The 20,626-nt window shown below is 43.0% G+C and overlaps 1 protein-coding gene across 2 annotated transcripts in view; it reads left to right on the forward strand.

Moving 5' to 3' along the window:
* The window catches only part of STK32B (serine/threonine kinase 32B), a 263,300-nt gene extending 245,031 nt beyond the window's left edge, over positions 1–18,269 (forward strand). For both annotated transcript variants that reach the window (XM_074951701.1, XM_074951702.1), the window contains one exon: positions 16,649–18,269. In XM_074951701.1, coding sequence (XP_074807802.1) covers positions 16,649–16,787 — 139 coding nt within the window. In that variant the 3' untranslated portion in view covers positions 16,788–18,269. The remainder of the gene's footprint in view (positions 1–16,648) is intronic.
* The last annotated feature ends 2,357 nt before the right edge of the window (positions 18,270–20,626 follow it).

Below are 20,626 nucleotides of genomic sequence, written 5' to 3' on the forward strand. Positions count from 1 at the left end.
AGAATTTAGCATGCAGCTTTCAGGTGAAAGGATGGTAAGACCGCAGAACAGATATCTGTGAAAAGCTTCATGAGCTTTCTTATCAGATAATCTTTTCTTGAGCAGTAGGTTCTATGATAATGTGGTACAGTTAAGGTAGGATTAGGGATTCTGCCAGCCCTGCAACACCTTTCCATTTAATCCCCCCAAAATCTAGATCAATTCTGTTTTGTAGATAAACCAAGTCAGTTGTTATTGTCTCAGACATCTGAGAATATCCCTAGACTGTCTGACTTTCTCTCACCATGTACCTTTCATCCTGCATCAGATATGACACAGCAGAAAATATACAGTATTTATTGTGTTATATTTTTCAGTTTGTGGTTTGACAAGGAACTTTTTGACTACAGTTAAAGGATGGTCAATGGGACTTTGAGATTCAAGAATGGGCCCTGTAAACTGTCATAACTCTCTACCAAAAGTATAACTGTCAACTGACTACATTTTTGCAGTGTTTGCATAGCTAGGATCTAGCAGATCAGAGTTGGCAGAGATGGAATTTGCATGTTATGTCACATATAACTTTTGCAGATGGTTAGATAATCTCCACTGCAAGGAAGTGATTGGAAACTGCTAAGTGTAGGGAGTGTTATGAGCACAGTGAACATCAAGAGGGTAGAGTCAGAAAAGCCCCAGTATTCCATTCAAATGTGTGGACTCAATTCAATAGACTAATCCTGCAGTACTTCAACAGTTACCAGCTATGTCTAGCGCTGTCCTTTTCCAGTAAAATTGGAGATTACCTTGAAGTTAATTCCTTTTTCTGGACAGCCTCTTAAAATGGCTGCTGAGTCACACACATGTCCTGGACAGCTGTAAGATTTGATGGAGTAGAGAGAGGTAGGGTGGCATATAAGATGAGAGAGGGCGTTACAGGCTGAGAGTGCAGCGTGAAAGAAGGCCCAGGGTCAGTTGTGGGTGAAGGTGACCTGAGGAGCATCAGGGCATGCAGAGTTGGCACAGGGAAGCAGTGATATGTATTTGTAAACTAGGAATTGGAAATGGAGGAATCGGGCTGATGTTGACTGTTTTTCCTGCACGTTTGGTTTAACTGCACAGGACTCACCAAATAAACAAGTGCATTATGGCCAAGATTTTCAGAAATAGGTGCCTAAGGTTTGGCATCTACATACCTACTTAGGCACCTAAATAAGTGGCCAAATCTTCAAAATTGCTGTTCACTCAGTAGCGCCCACGGATATAAATGGGAAGCAGCACTTTTGAAAATCAGCCCACTTATTTAGGTACTAAAATAATGACGTGGGAGCCTAACTATAGGCACCCAGATTTAAAACATTGTAGTGAGCAAAAGCTGTAAAATGCATGACTGAAAGCAGTCTTTTGAGGAAGACTGAATGTACCTAGCTGTAATCAGCATGCAGACATTGATACAGCGTACAGAGTATGGACACTTCCATATAAGTGCCAAGTATCATGAGAAATAGAAAAAACCCTACTTTTCCAGAGTGTAAAATAACATGATCATTCCCTGAATACAAGGAAAAAACAAATCCTCCTTCCCAAGCTGCAAAATGGCCATGGAGCCGCTCCTGAGGCAACAGATAGCTCCTGTGGCACTCCTGCCTTATTATACAGTGAGCAATATGCATGGATCTGCACAGTAGCCAATCTATCAGCCTCACTCCCATTCCTTCCTTGGGACACCCATGTCCCTAACCCCCCCCCCTTTCTCCCCCCTAACACACACACAATAGCACTTTGGGAGTCCCTACAAAGCTATGCACAGGTGGTGCACACTTTCTCCACAGGCTCCCCAAATCCTCCCTCCCTGTGCAACATGACCAAGGTTTTCAATGCACACTTTCTCCACAGGCTCCCCAAATCCTCCCTCCCTGTGCAACATGACCAAGGTTTTCAATGCACACTTCCTCCACAGCCTCCCCAAATCCTCCATCCCTGTGCAGCATAACCAAGGTTTTCAAAAGCAACGAGTGATTTTGTAGGGCTCCATTTTTAATTATGTCCCACTTAAGACTTCTTAGAGGGGTCTACTTTTAGGGGGAAGGTGCTCAACTCTTTCTAAAATATCAGGCCCCTGTTTGTTATCTCAAGTTGGGCACCAAAAACCAAGGCAAGCTTGGCCCATTACTGCATCAGTTCAGTTTAATTTGGGAACTCTTGAGAGCTCTGACTGTCACGTGCAGTTGGGATGGAGTTTAATATACTTTACTATTTTTTGAATGGGCCAGTGCTCCATATAGACCAGTGGCAGAACTGTCACTGGATAAAAGACTTTATTTTTATTAGCATGCCTATTTCAGCTGAACATGAGCTACAAATTATGGAACTAATTTTACGGGACTGTGATGGGGGGTTTACCCCACATCAACCCTGAAAGGAAGCTCAGAAAGAGCCAATTAGTGTGATAGGCCTCACATGAGGGGAGTAGACTGGAGGAGCAGCCCCAGATTGGAGGGTGAAACTCACTTGAGCAGGTATGGGCTGGGATAAAGCCAGGAAGCTGGCAACAGAAAGGGCTGTAGTGAGGATGTCTTCAGCCCCTCTCTGTGTATTAGAGAGTGAAGGAGGGAACCCAGGAAAAGAGTAGGAGCCTGGCCCTGAGGGAAGGGCATACCCCAGAAGGGGAAACCACACAGTGACTTGGCTGGAGGGCTGAGTCACAAAGAGGAATCTACAGCTCCTGGAGCAAAACAGGGGACACCTAGAGTGAGAGAGAGGACATCAGGTGGAGAGACCACAAGGGGAGGCATCAAACCTGGAAGAGAGCTAATCACCAGAGCAGCCTGGAGAAGGCACAACCTGCAGTGAGAGAGAATCTCATGACAGAGACATTTTCACACTAAAAGAAAAGGAGTACTTGTGGCACCTTAGAGACTAACCAATTTATTTGAGCATAAGCTTTCGTGAGCTACAATACACTTCATCGGATGCACACTGTGGAAAGTGTAGAAGTATGCACAATATGCATCCGATGAAGTGAGCTGTAGCTCACGAAAGCTTATGCTCAAATAAATTGGTTAGTCTCTAAGGTGCCACAAGTACTCCTTTTCTTTTTGCGAATACAGACTAACACGGCTGTTACTCTGAAATTTTCACACTGGTTACCTTCTCCAATACTAGCACTTTGCAGAGCAATTATATATGTGTATGTGTCTAACACAAACCCAAATAAAATGGGCAAATGGGATTTGTGTAGATGTAGTCTAAAGCTGATAACAAGAGTAAATGTTTCCCTTTGTTCTTTAAGAGCTATACTAACATGTCTCAGTTAAAAAAGAGAGACTCTATAAACAATATCAGTATCATGCTTTATTACCCCTTTGTTTTCTCTAGCTAAGACCCACTGTCTGAAACATAGATTTCATAGTGATGTTTTGATCCTTTCTGTTGACAAGGTTTTTAAGTCCATAATTCTATTTCTACTGTTAGGATTTTTATTATTTCTATAAAAAGCCAGCGATAGCTTTCCCCCAAACATTTGCAGAAGTATCTGAATTTGTATTCTAACAGTTTTGCCAACAGTTTCTTAAGAAGCTGATTTTGTTTAGTAGAGCCTTAATAAAAGGAATCCCCTAATGCGAAAGCATAGCTGAAAGCTATATTTTCAATTCCTTTAAAAAAAAATTGTAAAGACAAAATCATGTTGGTGATTCATGATCTTATTAAATGGGCTGAACACAAATTATTCCTGCTATTCTTCCAATATTGTCATCGCTAGAGAAATCTTCACATCTGGCTGCTTCTATTAACAAATGAGAAGGAACCAAAATAGCCAAAAATACAAGAAAAACACAATGGAGGCGGAAGTCTGGGCTAGTGGGTTGGGAAGCAAGAACACCCAGTTCTTATCCTCCATGGACTCTTGATCCAAAGAAAGATCTTCTCGGCCACTGACTTCAGTGGCCTTTAGATCAGGCGCTTTGACCTTGGGCAACTCACTCAACTCTCTAACCTCAATTTCCATGCATGCTTAATGCACCTTTGCCTTCCTCACAGAGGTGTCCTGAGGCTTAATAGGGTGATGAGGCAGACTACTGCATCTGGCATAATAGGTGTACATTTGGGCCCCATGAGAGATTCACCCCAAGTGAAGGTAGCTGCATTGCCTCAGCTCTCTAGCATAGAATGTGGAAAAACAGTGCATTCCCTCATAAGTGCTGGAACGGGGGGTGCTGCCGTGCCCCCTGGCTTGAAGTTGTTTTCATTATATACAGGGTTTACAGTTTGGTTCAATGGTTCTCAGCACCCCCACTATACAAATTGTTCCACCACCCCTGCATTCTCTGGCCTCATTGCCCAGTTGGTACCGTTCACTTTTTGGTTCCATTGTAAACTTTCTGGTGCCAGGGCCTCTAGCTTAATGCTGAAAGCCTTACATAGATGCTGTGTAATGTAGAACTAATATTAAAAAGCATAGGGTATGGCTCTAATTACTATTATGTAGCTCCTGGCATTATTTGATGAGTTGCTGTCTTGAAGTGGAAATTGTCTTCAAATGAAATGCCAGTCCCTGACCATGCAGCAACTCAATTAAGGGGGAAAGAATCGAGTTTGGATTGGTACTTCTAAATCATTAACGGTGAACACAAATGACTGCACAGAAATGGAGAAGTTCATTGCTAAGGAGCAGTTACTAGTCCTGAGAAGCCAGCCAGACTCAATAATACTTAGCAAGGCATCTTTTTAATTAGGTAAGATTGCTGATGAAGAAAGGCAGGCACGTCCATTGCAAAAGAAACAAGAAAGATTAGTGAGAAGTAGCACAGTGACCTGAAATACTGGGGTGGGGAGAGAGATTTAAGATGAAGCAAGGTCAGCAGAGCATACTTTGAGTGGCAAAAAGAAAGAAAGAAGAAAAAAAGGCGAGCTTTCAGCTATTATGGTGATGAGTGATATAAATACCTAGATAGACATTACAGAGACATGAAACCCCTATTAAGAAAAGAAAATCCAACCAGGTACAGAATGAATCATTATGAGTATTCAACTCCACTTGAAAACAGGTGCTGTTTTCATCCATTTAATAGCGGCATACAATAAGGTATGGCACACTGGCCTGCTCATGAAGGTGGTATGGCTCCCGCTACCTTGGGTCACAGGTGTCACTGAACTGTTCCTCCATGATAGGCAGTTCAGAGTCCATATGGGGGAGAAGACGAGTGCTTGGAGACGACAGAGCAATGGGTTACCCTAGGGCTCTGTGCTTTCTCCAACCCTGTTCAACATTTACATCAATGGCCTGTCAACAACGGAGTCACAAAAGTTCATTTACACAGACGACATCTGTTGCAATACTGAGGACCAGATGTTTCATGAGCTTGATGCCACCTTAAATGGGACGTGATAAAGTTAGCTGACTACTGTAAGACTTGGCGCCTCCAGCCAAGCATCATAAAAACTGTCTCCAGTTTGTTCCATCTTCACCATGCCAGTGCAACCCGAGAACTGAATGTTCATCAACACTCTGGCAAGAGGAATGGATATCAGTTATAATCCCCAACCAGTCCCTCGTCACCGACCCCACAATTTGCCCGCCTGGTTTTGACCTGCCCCGTCGCCAATGATCCCTGTTGAACAGGTTCCGGACCGGGCAAGGTCTTTGTGCAGCCAACCAGTATCGCTGGGGCCTTTGTGACAGCCCTTTGTGCAGCTGCAGCCCAACACAGACAATGACATACGTTGTCAAGGAATGCCTGCTGACTAGGGTCAGCAGTGGGGCCTAGAAGAACTGAATCATGCCACTGAAGATGCCATCACTTGGCTAGACGACTATGCACACGCTAAATGATAAAATAATTCAACTCCAATCAAACTAAAATCCTTAGGAGTATGCACAAGAAACCTGTGTTTAAATCGCAATGGAGAAAAGGACTGGGATTACAGAGGACAAGTAAAGTAAATCTTATCCTACAAAGATCAGATCCTGATGCAGAAATTATTGGGTGAGCCTTAGGCCTGTGTTATGCAGATCAGACTAGATGATCAAAATGATCTAAAAATCTATGAAAAGTGCTGAGACTCCTCTACTCCTCTTTTCTCTGGGAGGTGAGGGACCTTAGCCCTTCCCAGGAGGCATTCAGCACCTTGCAGGACCAGGCCAACGGTGTCCAAATAGGAGAGCTATTTAGAGAATGACAGGAGGAAAAGAAGAAAATTGCAGACTTCCCCTTACTGCACAAATTTAAGGGTGATGTTAGCCTCATGTATTGGCTGCACTGAACACACCCAACTCTGGTGTCTGAAGAGAGGAATAAATGCCATAGCTGGATATTGGACTAGTAGCTTGGAAGTGGAACAAGCTGAGAGATCTGTACACATAGGAAAAGGAATGCAAATTTATGGCAAAATTCCCCTGTCAATTATATATGAAGCAAGTCATATTGAAATCATTGGGAGCCATTTAGGCATCTGAGGGTCAAATCTGATTCCTGCATGTTACAGGCATGTGGTCATGGCACTATAGTTAATAAGACTGAGTAATGTAAATTTTCATTAGCATTAAAAAAAACTTCTAAATATTCTATCCTTAGTGTCATTTCCAATTATAAATGTTAGTTAAAACCTAGGAAATTCCAGCATGGTGTCCTTATCCCCTTCATCAGTCTACACACTTATTAAAACAGACCTGTTTTAAAATATATATGCTTTACATTCACTCAGAATGGTAGCACTAGGTCCCAAAGGATTAGCTGCTGATGGAAAATCTAGAAAAACTTTCTATTGAAAGGTCTTTCTGTTTGCATAGCAGAGATTTTTCTGGATTCGTCTTCTCCCTTTTATTTAAATTAATGGGAACATTGGTGTGAAAACAGGATCTTTGCTGCTTAGGAATTCAATGGCTCCCCCTACTCGTTCTTTACATAAAATGGCTTGAGCCATGGAGTTTATATCGAAATCCAAATCTGCGAGTGGGTGAATTTCACGTTTCAATTCAAGCGTGGTTCCAATCATCAGAGGGCCCAATACTCCTCACTGCTTTCTATTCTATTTAGCTTCCTATACGGCACCCTTAACCATGCATCCGGGCACCTACCCAGATAGCCATGACCATGAAAAAAGGGCTTTTTCTTGTCTTCAGCATAAGGCTTTGCCATCTCCTGTCAGATTCAGACTTAGTCACAATGATACGTGCATGCCTGGCCTCAGTTATCTACACCAAGGTATGGAACTGCCTACCGTAAAATCTACAATTGGTTAAGAACAAACGAGCCAGTCAGCTCAGTGACACAGGCCACTGAAAGCCTATCACCCCACTGTCATGCTGTCTTACTGGCTCTACATGGAACATTCGCTTTAGCTGAAGAATTGGATCATCATCTTCAGACCCTCCATGGGCCTGACCACAGTTACCTGGGGAGCTACCTCATACCACATGATCACAACTTCCTGTGATGGCTACCTTCCACTGGAAAAACAGAATTATCAACCTCAAGCGTGAAACTTGTGTATGCAGGAGATGGAGCTTTCTCAGCACTTGGCCTATGAGTCTGGAACATAATCCCAGAAGAGATAAGAATGGCCATGAGCCTCTGCAACAGCAGACCAAAATGCAAGCCCACTCCTTTGACCTACATTTCTCATAATAACCCCCCACTTATAAAAAACTGAACCCATGAAAAGAACAAAAGCAAACCCCGTGCAAACTAATCAGTACCCTATTAAAATGATGTAGCTAGATGGTAGTGGATATACCAAACTGGGGTAATCTCTTGACTACTCAGCCTCTGGGGAAAGGGTTAATAATTTCCATTTCCTAGTGGACATGTGTCTCAAATAATCATGAACAACCATGCTTATTTGTGTCCTTATTAGCATTCAGCAGAGTTGACATGGGCTGCAGAGACTGAACTACAGGGGGTTCCTCCAAGCCAGAGCTGAGGCATATTGATAGCGCAATGTGGAAACGTGCCCAGCTGCTGTCTGTGCTTGGCTTGGTTGGTAGATAAATAGAAGATTTCAATGGACAATTGTTCCAACAACTTCTCTGTCTCTAGATACTTACCTGGCACTCATCTCCACAGGATCTGAGTGGATCACAGTCATTAATGGATTTTATCCTCTCAGCACCTCCATGAGAGAGGCTAGTATTATCCCTGTTTTACAGATGGCAGATTAAGTGACCTGCCCAAGATCACACAGGAAGGAGTTGGTTCCAAGTGGGGAGGTGGGGAGCAGGAAAGGGCGTGTTCTGCTTCCTACAGGTAGTGAGGAGCCCAGGGCTCCTCTGTCGATTGGAGGTTTCTCATTGGTGGAGGCTGGTTACTGTTTAAGAGTTGTAGCAGTTGTTTTGTCTCTTGTTTGTAATGCGCACTCCTGTCTGGTGTCAGGTGTTTCTAGGAGGGCAGGAAGATAAATATGACATCGGAGAGCCTGTAAAACAATGTTTACAGCCACTTTCAGGCTGCAGCTAATAGCTGTTTCTGATTCCCTGGCAGTCTGTTGCTGCTAGACAGGAAGAAGGAGTGATATCATCTAAGCCATCCAGCCCCTACATGTTTGCTGTCTGTCAGGCAGAGTTTATATTCACACAGTTATGATCACATGTAGTCAGTTTAGACTTCCACACACCATAATTCCGGACGTCTCTTTTCTTGTGATACCCGCTCTCGTGGGTCCACAGGTTTGATTACAGCGCCTGTCTGGCATACCTGCGGCAGCACAGATACACAGCATTAAGCAATTTGGTACTAATAAGCAAAAACTGCTGAGTTTCTCCCCTGCCTCCAAACCACATCTAAAGCCACCAGAAAACAATACCATGCCCTTCCTTTCAGGAGCCAGGAAGTGGCGGGAGGGAAGAGAGGGTAGGAGAGTCACAAAGCAGTGATGGATTGCTGTTGTGGGGTTGTGTCATACTGTCTCATGGCTTTACATCACTACATGTTGACAGTGAGCTGCGGCATTGCGTATAGCAACAGTGCAACCTCAAGAAGTCATGTCTTTATATCCATCCAGCATCACAAAGGACCTGATGACTCATTATCTCTTTTAAGTCCTTTGGCCAGTGACATATTACAAGGTCACTGAGATGAGGGAGAAGTCTGGGGGAAACATGGTACAGCTTCTTAATGAGCCTGTCTTTCATAGTTTTTTTTTTTAAGGCCCCAAACTCAGAGCTCCAGGATCAAGGAGGAGATGGAGCATCCCTGAATGGCTGGGAGGATAATTATTGCAAACAGCTCCACATGTGGTTGCAGGCAAAGCACTGTCCTACTCCCCCATAATTTCCTTTGGATGTGGTCCTGGTAGTGGGCAGGTCAAAGCATCTGCTGTGGTCTGCTGACTGCCTTTCAAAAGGAGAAGGCTCTTGCTCCCAACCTCACTCTACCATAGTGGTCATTCAGGGCAGGCTGGGAAATATGTCTTTGCTTGGAATACCTTTTGGCAGGTTGTCTGCTTCTGAGAATAATACACATACATAAGCCAGAGCCTGGAGCAATGTATGAACAGGAACGGAGAGCATGGCCTTGATAGACTAAACCATTGTCCCTGTTTAAGCTCCACAGAGACTTATTACCCTGTAGATCTATGGGAGGTTTTAGGAGCAGCCTCCACTTTGCTTGTATACTTGTTACAAAGGCCATCCCTAGACTAGGAAAAATAAATCATGTTTTAACTAATACATTTTTAAACACTAGTGTAGACTAGCATATCTGGTCATAGTCATCTGGGAACATATTTTTAAGCATGACCTATTTTCTTAGTCTGGGTTGAACCTTAATGCTAATTTGGCATTTATGTTTCATTTTTTTTAAAATGGTGGCACATCAGTTGCTGTTTTCATTTATTTATTCCTTCTCTTGAGTCTTATTTTGCTTTGTCTATTCCCATGGTAAGCCTGAGATTTCAAGGCACTGTAGGTCACAGTATCACAGCATCTGGTCTAATTTGTCCCTTGAATTCCACATACCAGTATTTCACGTTAGTTAGTCTTTATGTGCACCTGAACCCATTATACTTGATTGTAAAGTGTCAGTTGATGGCAAATTATATTCACAGACATTTACTGAACATAATTACTCAACAGGAACCATCAACCTGAATCAATTATCTATGGTGTAGGCATGTTTCCCTGAGGATTTTAAGAATGAGTAGGAGTAAATGTCATCGGAGTGCCAACAGTGCAAGAAGGTATTTAAGTTTGCAGGGCCATTGCCACCAGAATTTTATCTGTAATGTTAAGCTATAGGTAAAACAGATCTATCAATTGTATTGAATTAAATTAAACAGACGTATGTGATTACCTGGTAAGCTAGTGAGCTACCAAAACACACATGTTCGTAAGCAAAAACAATGTTGGGAAGTGATGTAGCATATAGGTTATTGTGGTATATTATGATTCTTGTTGTTTTTATTACAGTAGTGCCCAGAGGACCTTATTAGGGTCAGGGCCCTATTGTAATGGATGCTGTTCACACACACATAGGAGGATACAGTTTCTGCTCCAAAGAGCTTAGAATCTAAGACCCTGATCCTGCAGTGACACTGGTAGATCCTGTGTTCACATGGAATTCTGACTTCACTGAGTCCCTCTGCTGGCTCAGCTATCTACCCTCAATGAGCACCTTGCAGGATTGGGGCCTAAAATAACCAAGCAAAGAAGAATAGGAGTAGAGATTTGGTCCCATAAAGGGGGAAGTGCCAGCGACTGCTGGAAGTCCACTAGAGACTTTGCTGATGCTATTGATTATACGTGGAAGGCACTCAGATACTACAATGATGGGCAGTGCTGTAAAACCCCAAGAAAGATGGATAGCACTACACAGCTCTCCCTGTTCATATACACACAAATATTGCACTGTGGCATAGTTCAGATGCATTATCTAAAAATCAACCTTAACAAAGTCTTGAAAGCTAAAAATTAATAGTTAAGACAACCAACAGTACATACTTCCACCCAAAAGCAGATGCCTCAACACTTACATAACCACCATATGCCAGAAAGACTGTACCTCCTCCATAAATCTGCCCCATTAGGGTGGGTGCCTTCCCATTTACTTGAAAATCCTCAGAAAATTCAAGCTTGGTTCAGAGATTGTGTGTTGAATTTTTTTGCATGAAAACAGCTTGAAGCCATTTGCTGACAGGGGAGCTGGCCACGAGAGCCTGCCTCTTGGGTCCTAATGGACAGTGGGAAGTGTTTGTGTGTTGTGGGAGATGTACAAAAGATAACTTCAGCACCACATGCAAGGGAAAATTCTGATTATCCCAATTTCTGGAGTGGCTCACAACTGTGAGAGCCTACCTTAGGATAGACTGTCAGAAAATAGGGTAGACACCCCAAACTGGTGGTGTGTTCAATAATTAGATTTTCCCAAGCCAGTACCAAATGTGAACTCCTGGATCACTGTACCAGTCTTACTATGGAGTCACAGAGTTCCCTAAAATGTTCCAGTCTATCTTGCCACCCAGACAAACTGGACTTAGTGATAAATGGTCACTTACACCAAAGATCACATCACATCAGCTTGCTCCCAGTCCCAAGAGACTAATCACTTACCCCAGATCAATTGGTACTATAGATCTTACACCAAAGACAATGCTGGCAGCCAATTCTATAGTAAACTAAAGATTTATTAGCTAAGAAAAGGAAATGAGTTATTGAGATGTTAAAGCAGTAAAAAGTATGTACAGGTGAGTCACAGTCTATATTTCCAAATGGTAGCAGTGATATAATAGACTGCCAGTTTCCCAAAAGTCTCTGAGGGCTACCCAGAATAACTCTGGGGATCGCCATCTTCTCATTCAGTTATTCTGCCCTGTTACAATCCAAACCGTCCAGAGATGAAGGATCTTTTCTTTAATCCATTCTTATAGCTGTTTCTCAGAGAAAACAGGCTGACAGTGTCACTACCCGGGTGAGCTTTTCCTTTGATGGCGAGTGAGGAATGCATTTTGAGTCGTTGACCTCCGATCTTCACTAAGGCTAAGATTTAATCACTGGGATTTTTAGTAAAAGTCATGGACGGGTAACGAGCAATAAATACAAATTCACAGCCTGTGATCTGTCCATGACTTTTACTATAAATACCCTGACTAAAACTCAGCAGCTCCAGGGCCCCAGAGTGCCCCCGTTCTGGGTGGCCTCAGGACACTGCTGCTTTGGGGGGTCCTGGGGGCCAACTGGCCCCAGCTCCGGGCCCCTGGGACTGCCACTGCTCTGGGACCGCCACTGCTTGGGCAGCCTCTGGGGCCAGCGGCACCAGCCGCTGATCCGGCAGCCCAGGGGCCAGCTGCTCATGGCCACCGCACCAGCTGGCCCTGTGGTGCACCTCAGCAGCTGTCCACGCAGATGTCACGGAGGTCCTGGAAAGTCACGGAATCCGTGACTTCCCGATCTCCATGACAGACTCACAGCCTTAATCACCACACACAATGGACACTTGCTTTCAAATTACCACTTTTCTGTTAAAGTTTTTCGTTTGCATTTCACACGGCCTCTTTCCTGTCTGATGGGTTATTTAGTTACAGGGGTCTTTACAATGTAAATGTATGCTATTAAATTATAACAGGATACAGAGAAGTGAAAACAATCTATGTAACATCCCATTAGTTTTCATGACGTTTAAACACCAAATACACTCTTATCCATTTAACAATTATTTTGATCTGTACTAATACACAAGTGAAGTGACGTGATGTGCCAGCATCACACTGATAACTCAATTTAATGTAAAATTATTATTACATCAGTTCTGATATATTTAGCTATGACACGGGAATGCCTTTGTTATCTGTGCCTTTAAATTTCTATGAATCTGGCACAGGGATAGCAGCCATTTTGCTCATAGAGTTGCCATACTGTATTTATTACAGAGGAGACACTGTTCTCTTATGGAGACTGTTCATTCTTGCTGCTGTTCATTCTTGTTGTTTTTCCTCTAAATTAAAACTCCCTCCATCTGGAAGTAAATATTTTCCTCATTGTGTATGGAAATGCAGCATTAGCAAGTGTGTTTATCTAACAAGAGGATCATCTTTTGTTTTGCTGTAAGATCTAAATAATAATAAAAACCCAAGAAATGACAAGGATTTTTACACTCCTATCACCCAGTTGATCAGTTTGTTTTCAGCAGGGGAGATAACTCCCCAAAATTTTGATTTAGTGAGGCAAATTGGTATCAACTTCAGCAGCAGAGTTTGCCTGTTTCTCTTTGTTTCTGTCTCTTTTATTCCTCAAACTGCAGCTAGCTATAAAAGCTGGCAGATGAGAATTAGGTGCAGTGATGCAGGTGTAAGGCCAACAATAAAATTCAGGTATGACCTGCAAAATACTCCCAGCTTGTTCAGTTTCACAAATACCCAGAACAGCAAAAGCCACTTCCTAAGGGGGGAAAAACCTGCTAGGAAAATGCAGACAGAGAATTTATCGAGTGTTTGTGTATCAAGCTTAATTCTTATGCTCCACAGTGGCAGCCAGCCATCAAGCCAACCTGCCTATTGTCCAAGTAATCGTATTCCCATGTGGATATTTTCTTCTACTGCATACAGCCATTGTCTACAATCGATGGTAAAATGATGGCCCAAAAGATAATGGGGGAGGGTTTCAAAGAGGTGCATATAGCCCATTATTTTTACAGGACATGCACATACTGTAGGTCTTGACAATGACTTTTCAAAAATTGCCCTAATATTATAGTGTGGGCACCCTTGTGGGTGTGGGCGAGCTTCCCGTGGAAGTAAACAAAGGATCGCTGTAGCACATAAAAAGCTAAATTCACCCCCAGCTTAAGCTTGCATAAAACCTCAAGGATGGTCCTGCTGGAAATGAAATCTGTACCTCTGGCAGAGGCTTAAGGTGGGGAGGTGGTTGGGCCATGGGCTGACCTGCAAAAGGATGAGAGCCCCTGTTGGTGCAGCAGGTTTAGTTGGCGCGGGCAGCTGCACTTTACATCTGCACTTTGCCACCTGGGTTGCTGAATTTGTCACTACCACTTCAGTGTCAGTGAATTCCAAATATTTAAGCCTGTAAAGGTAAATCACAAAATGTGTCTGTCACATGAGATTCCCCACTGAAATGTAAATCATAAACCCTGTAGAAATCTTTCCTTTAGATTATATATCCCTGATTCAGAGCAATCTGGATCATTTGGTAAACAGGGTGCAAGCAAACAATATTTACTATGTTTTAATATGGGTAAATGCATATATCTAGGAACAAAGAATGTAGGCCATTCCTACAGGATGGGGGACTCTACCCTGGGAAGCAAGGACTCTGAAAAAGATTTTGGGATTGTGATGGATAATCCACTGAATATGAGCTCCCAGCTCAATGCTGTGGCCAAAAGAGCTAATGTGATCCTCAGATGCATAAACAGGGGATCTTGAGTAGGAGCAGAGAGGTTATTCTATTTCTTTATTTCACATTGGTGTGTCCGCTGCTGGAATACTGTGTCCACAATTCAGAGGATGTTGATAAACTAGAGAGGGTTTAGAGAAGAGCCATGAGAATGATTAAAAGATTAGAAAACTTGCCTTCTAGTGAAATACTCAAAGTGCTCAATCTATTTAGTTTAACAGAGAGAAAGTTAAGGTATGATTTAATTACAGTCTATGAGAGTCCTCCTGGGGAACAAATATTTAATAATGGGCACTTCAATGTAGCAGAGGAAGGTATAACTTAACCCAGTATCTGGAAATTTGAAGCTACACAAATTCAGACTGGAAATAAGGCATACATTTTTAATGGTGAGAGTAATTAAGCACCGGAACAATTTACCAAGGGTCATGGTAGATTATCCATCACTATTTTAAAATCAAGATTGGATGTTTTTCTAAAAAAATTATGCTTTAGGAATTATTTTGGAGAACTTCTATGGCCTGTGCTATGTAGGAGGTCAGCCTAGATCACAATGCTCTTGGCCTCTATAAACTATGAATATCAAGGACTCCACAGAGGGCAAGACCATGCCAAGCTCTGATGTGAGTGTGCAGTTGCAACTCGCTGCCAACACAGACTGCATGAAGGTCAAAAGAAACACAACCCCTCAGTCTATTCAGAGACTCTCAAAAGTCTGAAAACCCTGAATCCAGAGTCTATCTTTAGGAAACATTGTGAATCCTTCCTCTTGGAGGAAGTCTTTCCACCATAAGTGATGTTCACAGTATGAACATCCTGTTAATCCCAAATCCCTACCAATCAAAAGAAAAAAAAAACCCAACCCCAATCAGAGTTTTGACATGAAAAAGGGAGAAGTGACAAACTCCATGAAGTCTGCTAAGGATTACACTGTTGTTACTGATTTTATGAGGAAGGCACTCAGAAACACATAGGTGCTTAACTCCTGTTGATTTCAATGGGAATTAAGATTTTCAAAAGTGCTTAATTCCTATTGAAATTAACAGAAGATAAGCACCTAGGAAATGGGAGAAGGCGGGGAGCAGTAGGGTGCATTAGGACTTGATGGGTAGGACTGCCGGCTGGGAGAAAACACAGTAACCTTTTCCTCATTCGTGCTCTCCACCTTCCAACCAACAGACATGTGACACCAGCATCAAAAGGTGTGATAAGTAACTGCAATGTGGAACACCTGTATATCATTGTGTTGTCAGCATAATTTGCAAATTATAATGTTTTTTTACTATAAAAGCCAGTTTTTAAAGGATTTTCTTTTCACTCTGAGTGAAACCATTTGCCAAAGAAACCTGGAAAAATAAATTGTCGCATGAAACCGAGAAGTCCTCCACACACTGTGCTGCAGCATCCACTGGGTGGCACTATTGTGCTGCATTCTCAGGACCAGCATGTTAATTGCACCCTGTGGCGGTGGGTAGCGGACATGCGCTGAGACTGGATGTGGAATGGTCCTCTAGCCAGGCCCAGAATGATCCCGGTGGGCAACTGCCAGCAGGTCATTCAGTGCCTGCTCCCCAGCAAACCTCTCCTATTTCCCCCAGTGATTTACCAGAGTTTGGAACAATTATGTATGACCAGTGGTGTTGTCTCAGCAACAAGTAGGTGCAATAGTTGTGAACAAAAAGTGTATATAAGTCTTAGAAAGCTGCCACTTGCCTTAGATGACCACATCAGATTTGCAGTTAGCTCTGGTCAGTTTTTAAAGCACTGGGAAACGCTGGGGTAATGGTACCACGTCATGTATATATTCAAAGCATTGCACAGATAAACATGTCACTCTTCATGCACCCTTGGGTAAGTATGATCATCGCCCCCACTTTACACACCGGGAAGAGGGCGAAGATCACAGTGACTTACCCACAGCCCCTCAGGGAGTCAGACCTGCCAATTCCCAACTCTGTGAAAAGTCCTTCACGCCACAGAGAAGTACTGTTTGGCCAAGGTAAAAAAGGCCGGTGATTATATACCATCACAGTAATTCCCCAGTCATTGTGGTCAACATAGGGGAGTGGGTGGTGCCACAGTTCCTCCCCTTGCACATTCCTTTTTTGTCCCTCCCCTTCCCACTCACTCAAAGTAGAGTGGGTATTGGGCAAGTAGTGGGCGAGCTAGGGAAGTCAAGGAGATCAAACAGGTATAACTGGGGGGCAAAACTGGGCCCAGTGTGCAGTGGCAATATGTACATATCCCTAAGCCAACAGGCACAGTACTTTTATTCTTATATGATTATTTGTCCACAGTTAATATATGTATCATTTTAATCCCTGGTAGACTGAGACGACAGCAGGAACAAAGTGGGCCGACGTCTAGTTTGGAGAGGAGAGCATCCCTTCAAACACATGGAAAACTTCAGGATGGACACAACAACAACCTACTGGGACATGGGTGCACAAAAGGCTGCAGCAGCTAGTTGGACACACATCTTGTTGCACAGTTTAACACTCGTCTCTGTGCACGGCTTGGTATTTCACCTTTTCCCCCAGGAAAACTGACTCCTACAAAAAGTGCAATCCCATTGCTGAGTTCAAAGATACAAAGCTCACAGATTGGGAGCTCAATTTACACAGATGACACTGTTTCTCTTTAGACTGTACTACCAGAAAAATTACCATCAGCAGCAAAATATAAGGGTTTTATGTGTTGACCCTCCTTTTGTAACATCTTCAAAATCCTGGAACAAAACTTGAAAGAATTCATTTGGACATAGTCTCCAAGGTTGGCAGGTTTCTGGTTACTTGCAAGATACAGTGCTATGTCTGGGCCAGCTTTGTCCTTAAAATCTTACCTTATCAAATGTTAAAGGAAATACTCTGCCATCTCTGTTAATTAAAACAATCTACTTAAATATGGAATTTTGGGAGACTGCTAAACACAGCCCAAACATTTGCCATCAAGGTCATAAAGTATGTATAAAATGTAAATATATTAATGTAGTGTGAAATAGACCAAATATCTAATACTTTCGTTTAACTACCTGAAATGAGTTGAAAGAGTCGTAGCATGAATGTATGTATTCACATTGTTCTTTAACTTTTTGCATTCTGCTTGATAGTAGAAGACCTGATCCTAGTCTCATTAAAGTCAATGAGAGGTTTGTTGTTGATTTTAGTGGAAGCAGACTCAGGCACATGGATAGTGTATTATTCTGAAGGTTAAAGATCATAGGCTGCGCAAGTGAGAACTCAAAATCTGAGAACTAAAATTGTTAGAAATTTGCTCATGTACATAACATTTAGAGAGAAAGATGTTATAAACTGTGAAAAAGTAATGTCTGTATTTCTAGTGATCTGTTCTGGTTAAGAATTGTCTTGGGTAGGGAAAAATACATCCACTTACTTAGGAGTAACACTGATACATAACACTTTTTTTAAAAAAAAATTATGGACACCTCCATATATTTATAGTATTTTCATAATTTGGTACATCCACATTTTGTTAATAAATGCATAATTGTTCTGCTGTGTTCTTTTAATATTTTTTAAGATCAACATCTGTAAGCAAATGTTCATTTTCAACTTTTTTAAAAAATAAATTAGACTTTTTGGAAGTGATAAGAAGCACATCTTATTTAAAGCATTCTATTTTATTGTATTGATTATAGCTTAATTTTTTTACGCAACTCCTCTTTGTTTTTTATAATTGAGTCTATTTTTAGATTTGGTTGCACATTATATATAATTTTTTGGCATAAAACATTCATAATTTAGATTCTTGCAGCTCCACAAACTGATACAGCTTTCCCATGAATAACTTAGCAGCTTACAAGTCTAGTGTAGTGAAATAAAATTATTTTAGATCTGTCATCTGAAAATGATGTTTGTAATTGCTTAGCTGTGGCATAGCCTGGAATAAACAGGATCAAGACAAGGAGCAGAGTTTTTCTGGGCCTGTAGAGGGCAGCTTTCATTGTCCAAAATAAACTTTTTTGCTTATACTTTTTTTTAGAATGACCTCGTTCTTGCTTAACGTTTGTTTCTCTTGGGAGGAAGCACAGCTGATACCATTTCATGTGGTTTCTAGAGACTTCCATATTCCTACTGTAATTTAAATGAACATACAGGAAATGGTCCTGAAAGTACCCGTATGAGTGACTTTACTTCTTTGCGTAGTCCCATAGAAGTGAATGGGACCACTCACATGAGTAAATATTTGCAGTCTCAGCCCTATCTATGATTACAAGTATGTCATGCACTATTTATGTTTAAGTTGAAAAGAGCATGACCGATCCAGAACAATGGCTATACGCATTGTAATTATGATTGTTTTGGGTGAAATTACATTTCTATTACCGTTGCCCATATTCGGTCTGGTGCAGCACTGACAACATAAGGGATTCTGCATTCATGGAGTGAAATGTAAGGAAAGTAGTGATCCACTCCAAAATTTCTGTATAGCAAAATTTCTTCAGCAACCAATCATATCCTAAACGGAGGATTTCTCCTAAAGGTGGAATTTAATTAGCAGTAGGAGCATATGGTCTGGTCCTGCAAGGTGCTAAGACCTCAGTTCCCATTATAGTCAGCTGGAGGCAAGGGGGCCTGATGCCTTACAGTCTGTTGCCAGGTGTTCGGTGTCCTGACACCTCACATAGGGTTGCCAGATGTCCAGTTTTCGACTGGAACACCTGGTCAAAAAGGGACTCTGGCTGCTCCGGTCAGCACCGCCGACCGGGCCGTTAAAAGTTAGCAATGCTGCTCCGGTCAGCAATGCTGCCAGGCTAAGGAGGGCTAGTCCCTACCTGTCCTGGCACCGCACTGTATCCCTGAAGTGGCCAGCTGGTCTGGCTTCTAGGTGGGGGGGAACACAGGGCTCTGGGCTCTGTGCGCTGCCCCCACCCTGAGCACTGGCTCTGCAATCCTATTGGCTGGGAACCGTGGACAATGGGAGTTGAGTTCTTGTGGACTAGAGCAGTGTGAGGAGCCTCCTGGCCCCCACACCTAGGAGCCAGAACTGCTGGCTGCTTCCGGGGCACAGCGTGGTGCCAGGACAGGCAGGGAGCCTGCCTTAGTCCCACTGCGCTGCTGACCAGGAGCCGCCCAAGGTAACCCCAAGCCCCAGCCCTGAGCCCCCCAAACCCAGATCCCCCTCCTGCACCCCAAACCCTTCATCCCCAGCCCAGAGCCCACACTCCAACGCCCTGCCTTTATCTGCAGCCCGCTCCCACATTCTGAATCCCTTGGGCCCCACCCCCACAGCCTGGAGCCCCCTCCTGCACCCCAAACCCCTCAGCCCCAGAACCTGCACCCCAAATTAGAGCCCACACACCAGCCCAGTGAAAGTGAGGAAGGGAGGGACGGGGAATGTAGTGACTGGGGCGGGGAGCCTCATGGCAGGGGCGGGGCTAGGGTGTTCGGTTTTATGCAATTAGAAAGTTGGCAACCCTACTCACAGAAGGTACTCATCCCACTCCTGGACTGGTTCTCTAGTGTGCAGTTCTGCTCTAAAAGGCAACTATTAAACTGGCATTTTGGGTTCCATGCTTAGTGCCGCTCCATTTATGAGGCAAATGTGTTCACTTTGCATGAAAGGTCATGGACCTAGAACGCACCCTTCCCCGGACCTGAGTGTCATCCCCTTCCATCCCTCCGCATTCATTGGGCATTGAAAGTCTAGCTAGGTTCTTGCCATCCTGCACATCATCATCACCACTAAAGCTTCTGCAAATCAAATTAGGCCTTCAGTTACTCTTGTGGAACCCCACTGACTTCCAGCAATGACATTAATGACACCTGTGCAAAATCATGACCAGCCACATGTTTGTGCAGGTGTAGCTGATTGGCCTGTTATTGGAATGTCTGATGATGATGCACAAGAAAGTAAGGAACCCTGCTACCTCTTCTGTAGTAGTATTGACATCACAGGGTTGATAAGAGCTGTAAGAAACTCATTTCCATCAGTATAGATAAGACCTACCCCCAGGCAAAGCTGAGCAGGCCTTTGGTATAGTCACTCTGGAGATCACATACACACTTTGGACCCAATCCAACTCTTCTTGAAATCAGTCGGCTGGTTTTAATAGGAGTGGGCTTAGGTCATTTGTCTGATTTCCAGCTTAAGGTGGTAGAAGGTAAGAGAAAAGAAAGAGCTAATTTAACTTGTAAATGTGCTTTATACCTCCTTGAAGTCAATACACCTTTTGTTTAGCTGCAGAAATGGGACCAGGAAAAGAGGCCAGGGGCAAGCTGCAGCCAAGATATGGATGATTATTCTAAAACACAAGAATAATACGGGGGAGGTCAAAGTAAGGAA

This window comes from Natator depressus, chromosome 4 (genome assembly GCF_965152275.1).
Source record: "Natator depressus isolate rNatDep1 chromosome 4, rNatDep2.hap1, whole genome shotgun sequence".
Taxonomy (NCBI): domain Eukaryota; kingdom Metazoa; phylum Chordata; order Testudines; family Cheloniidae; genus Natator; species Natator depressus.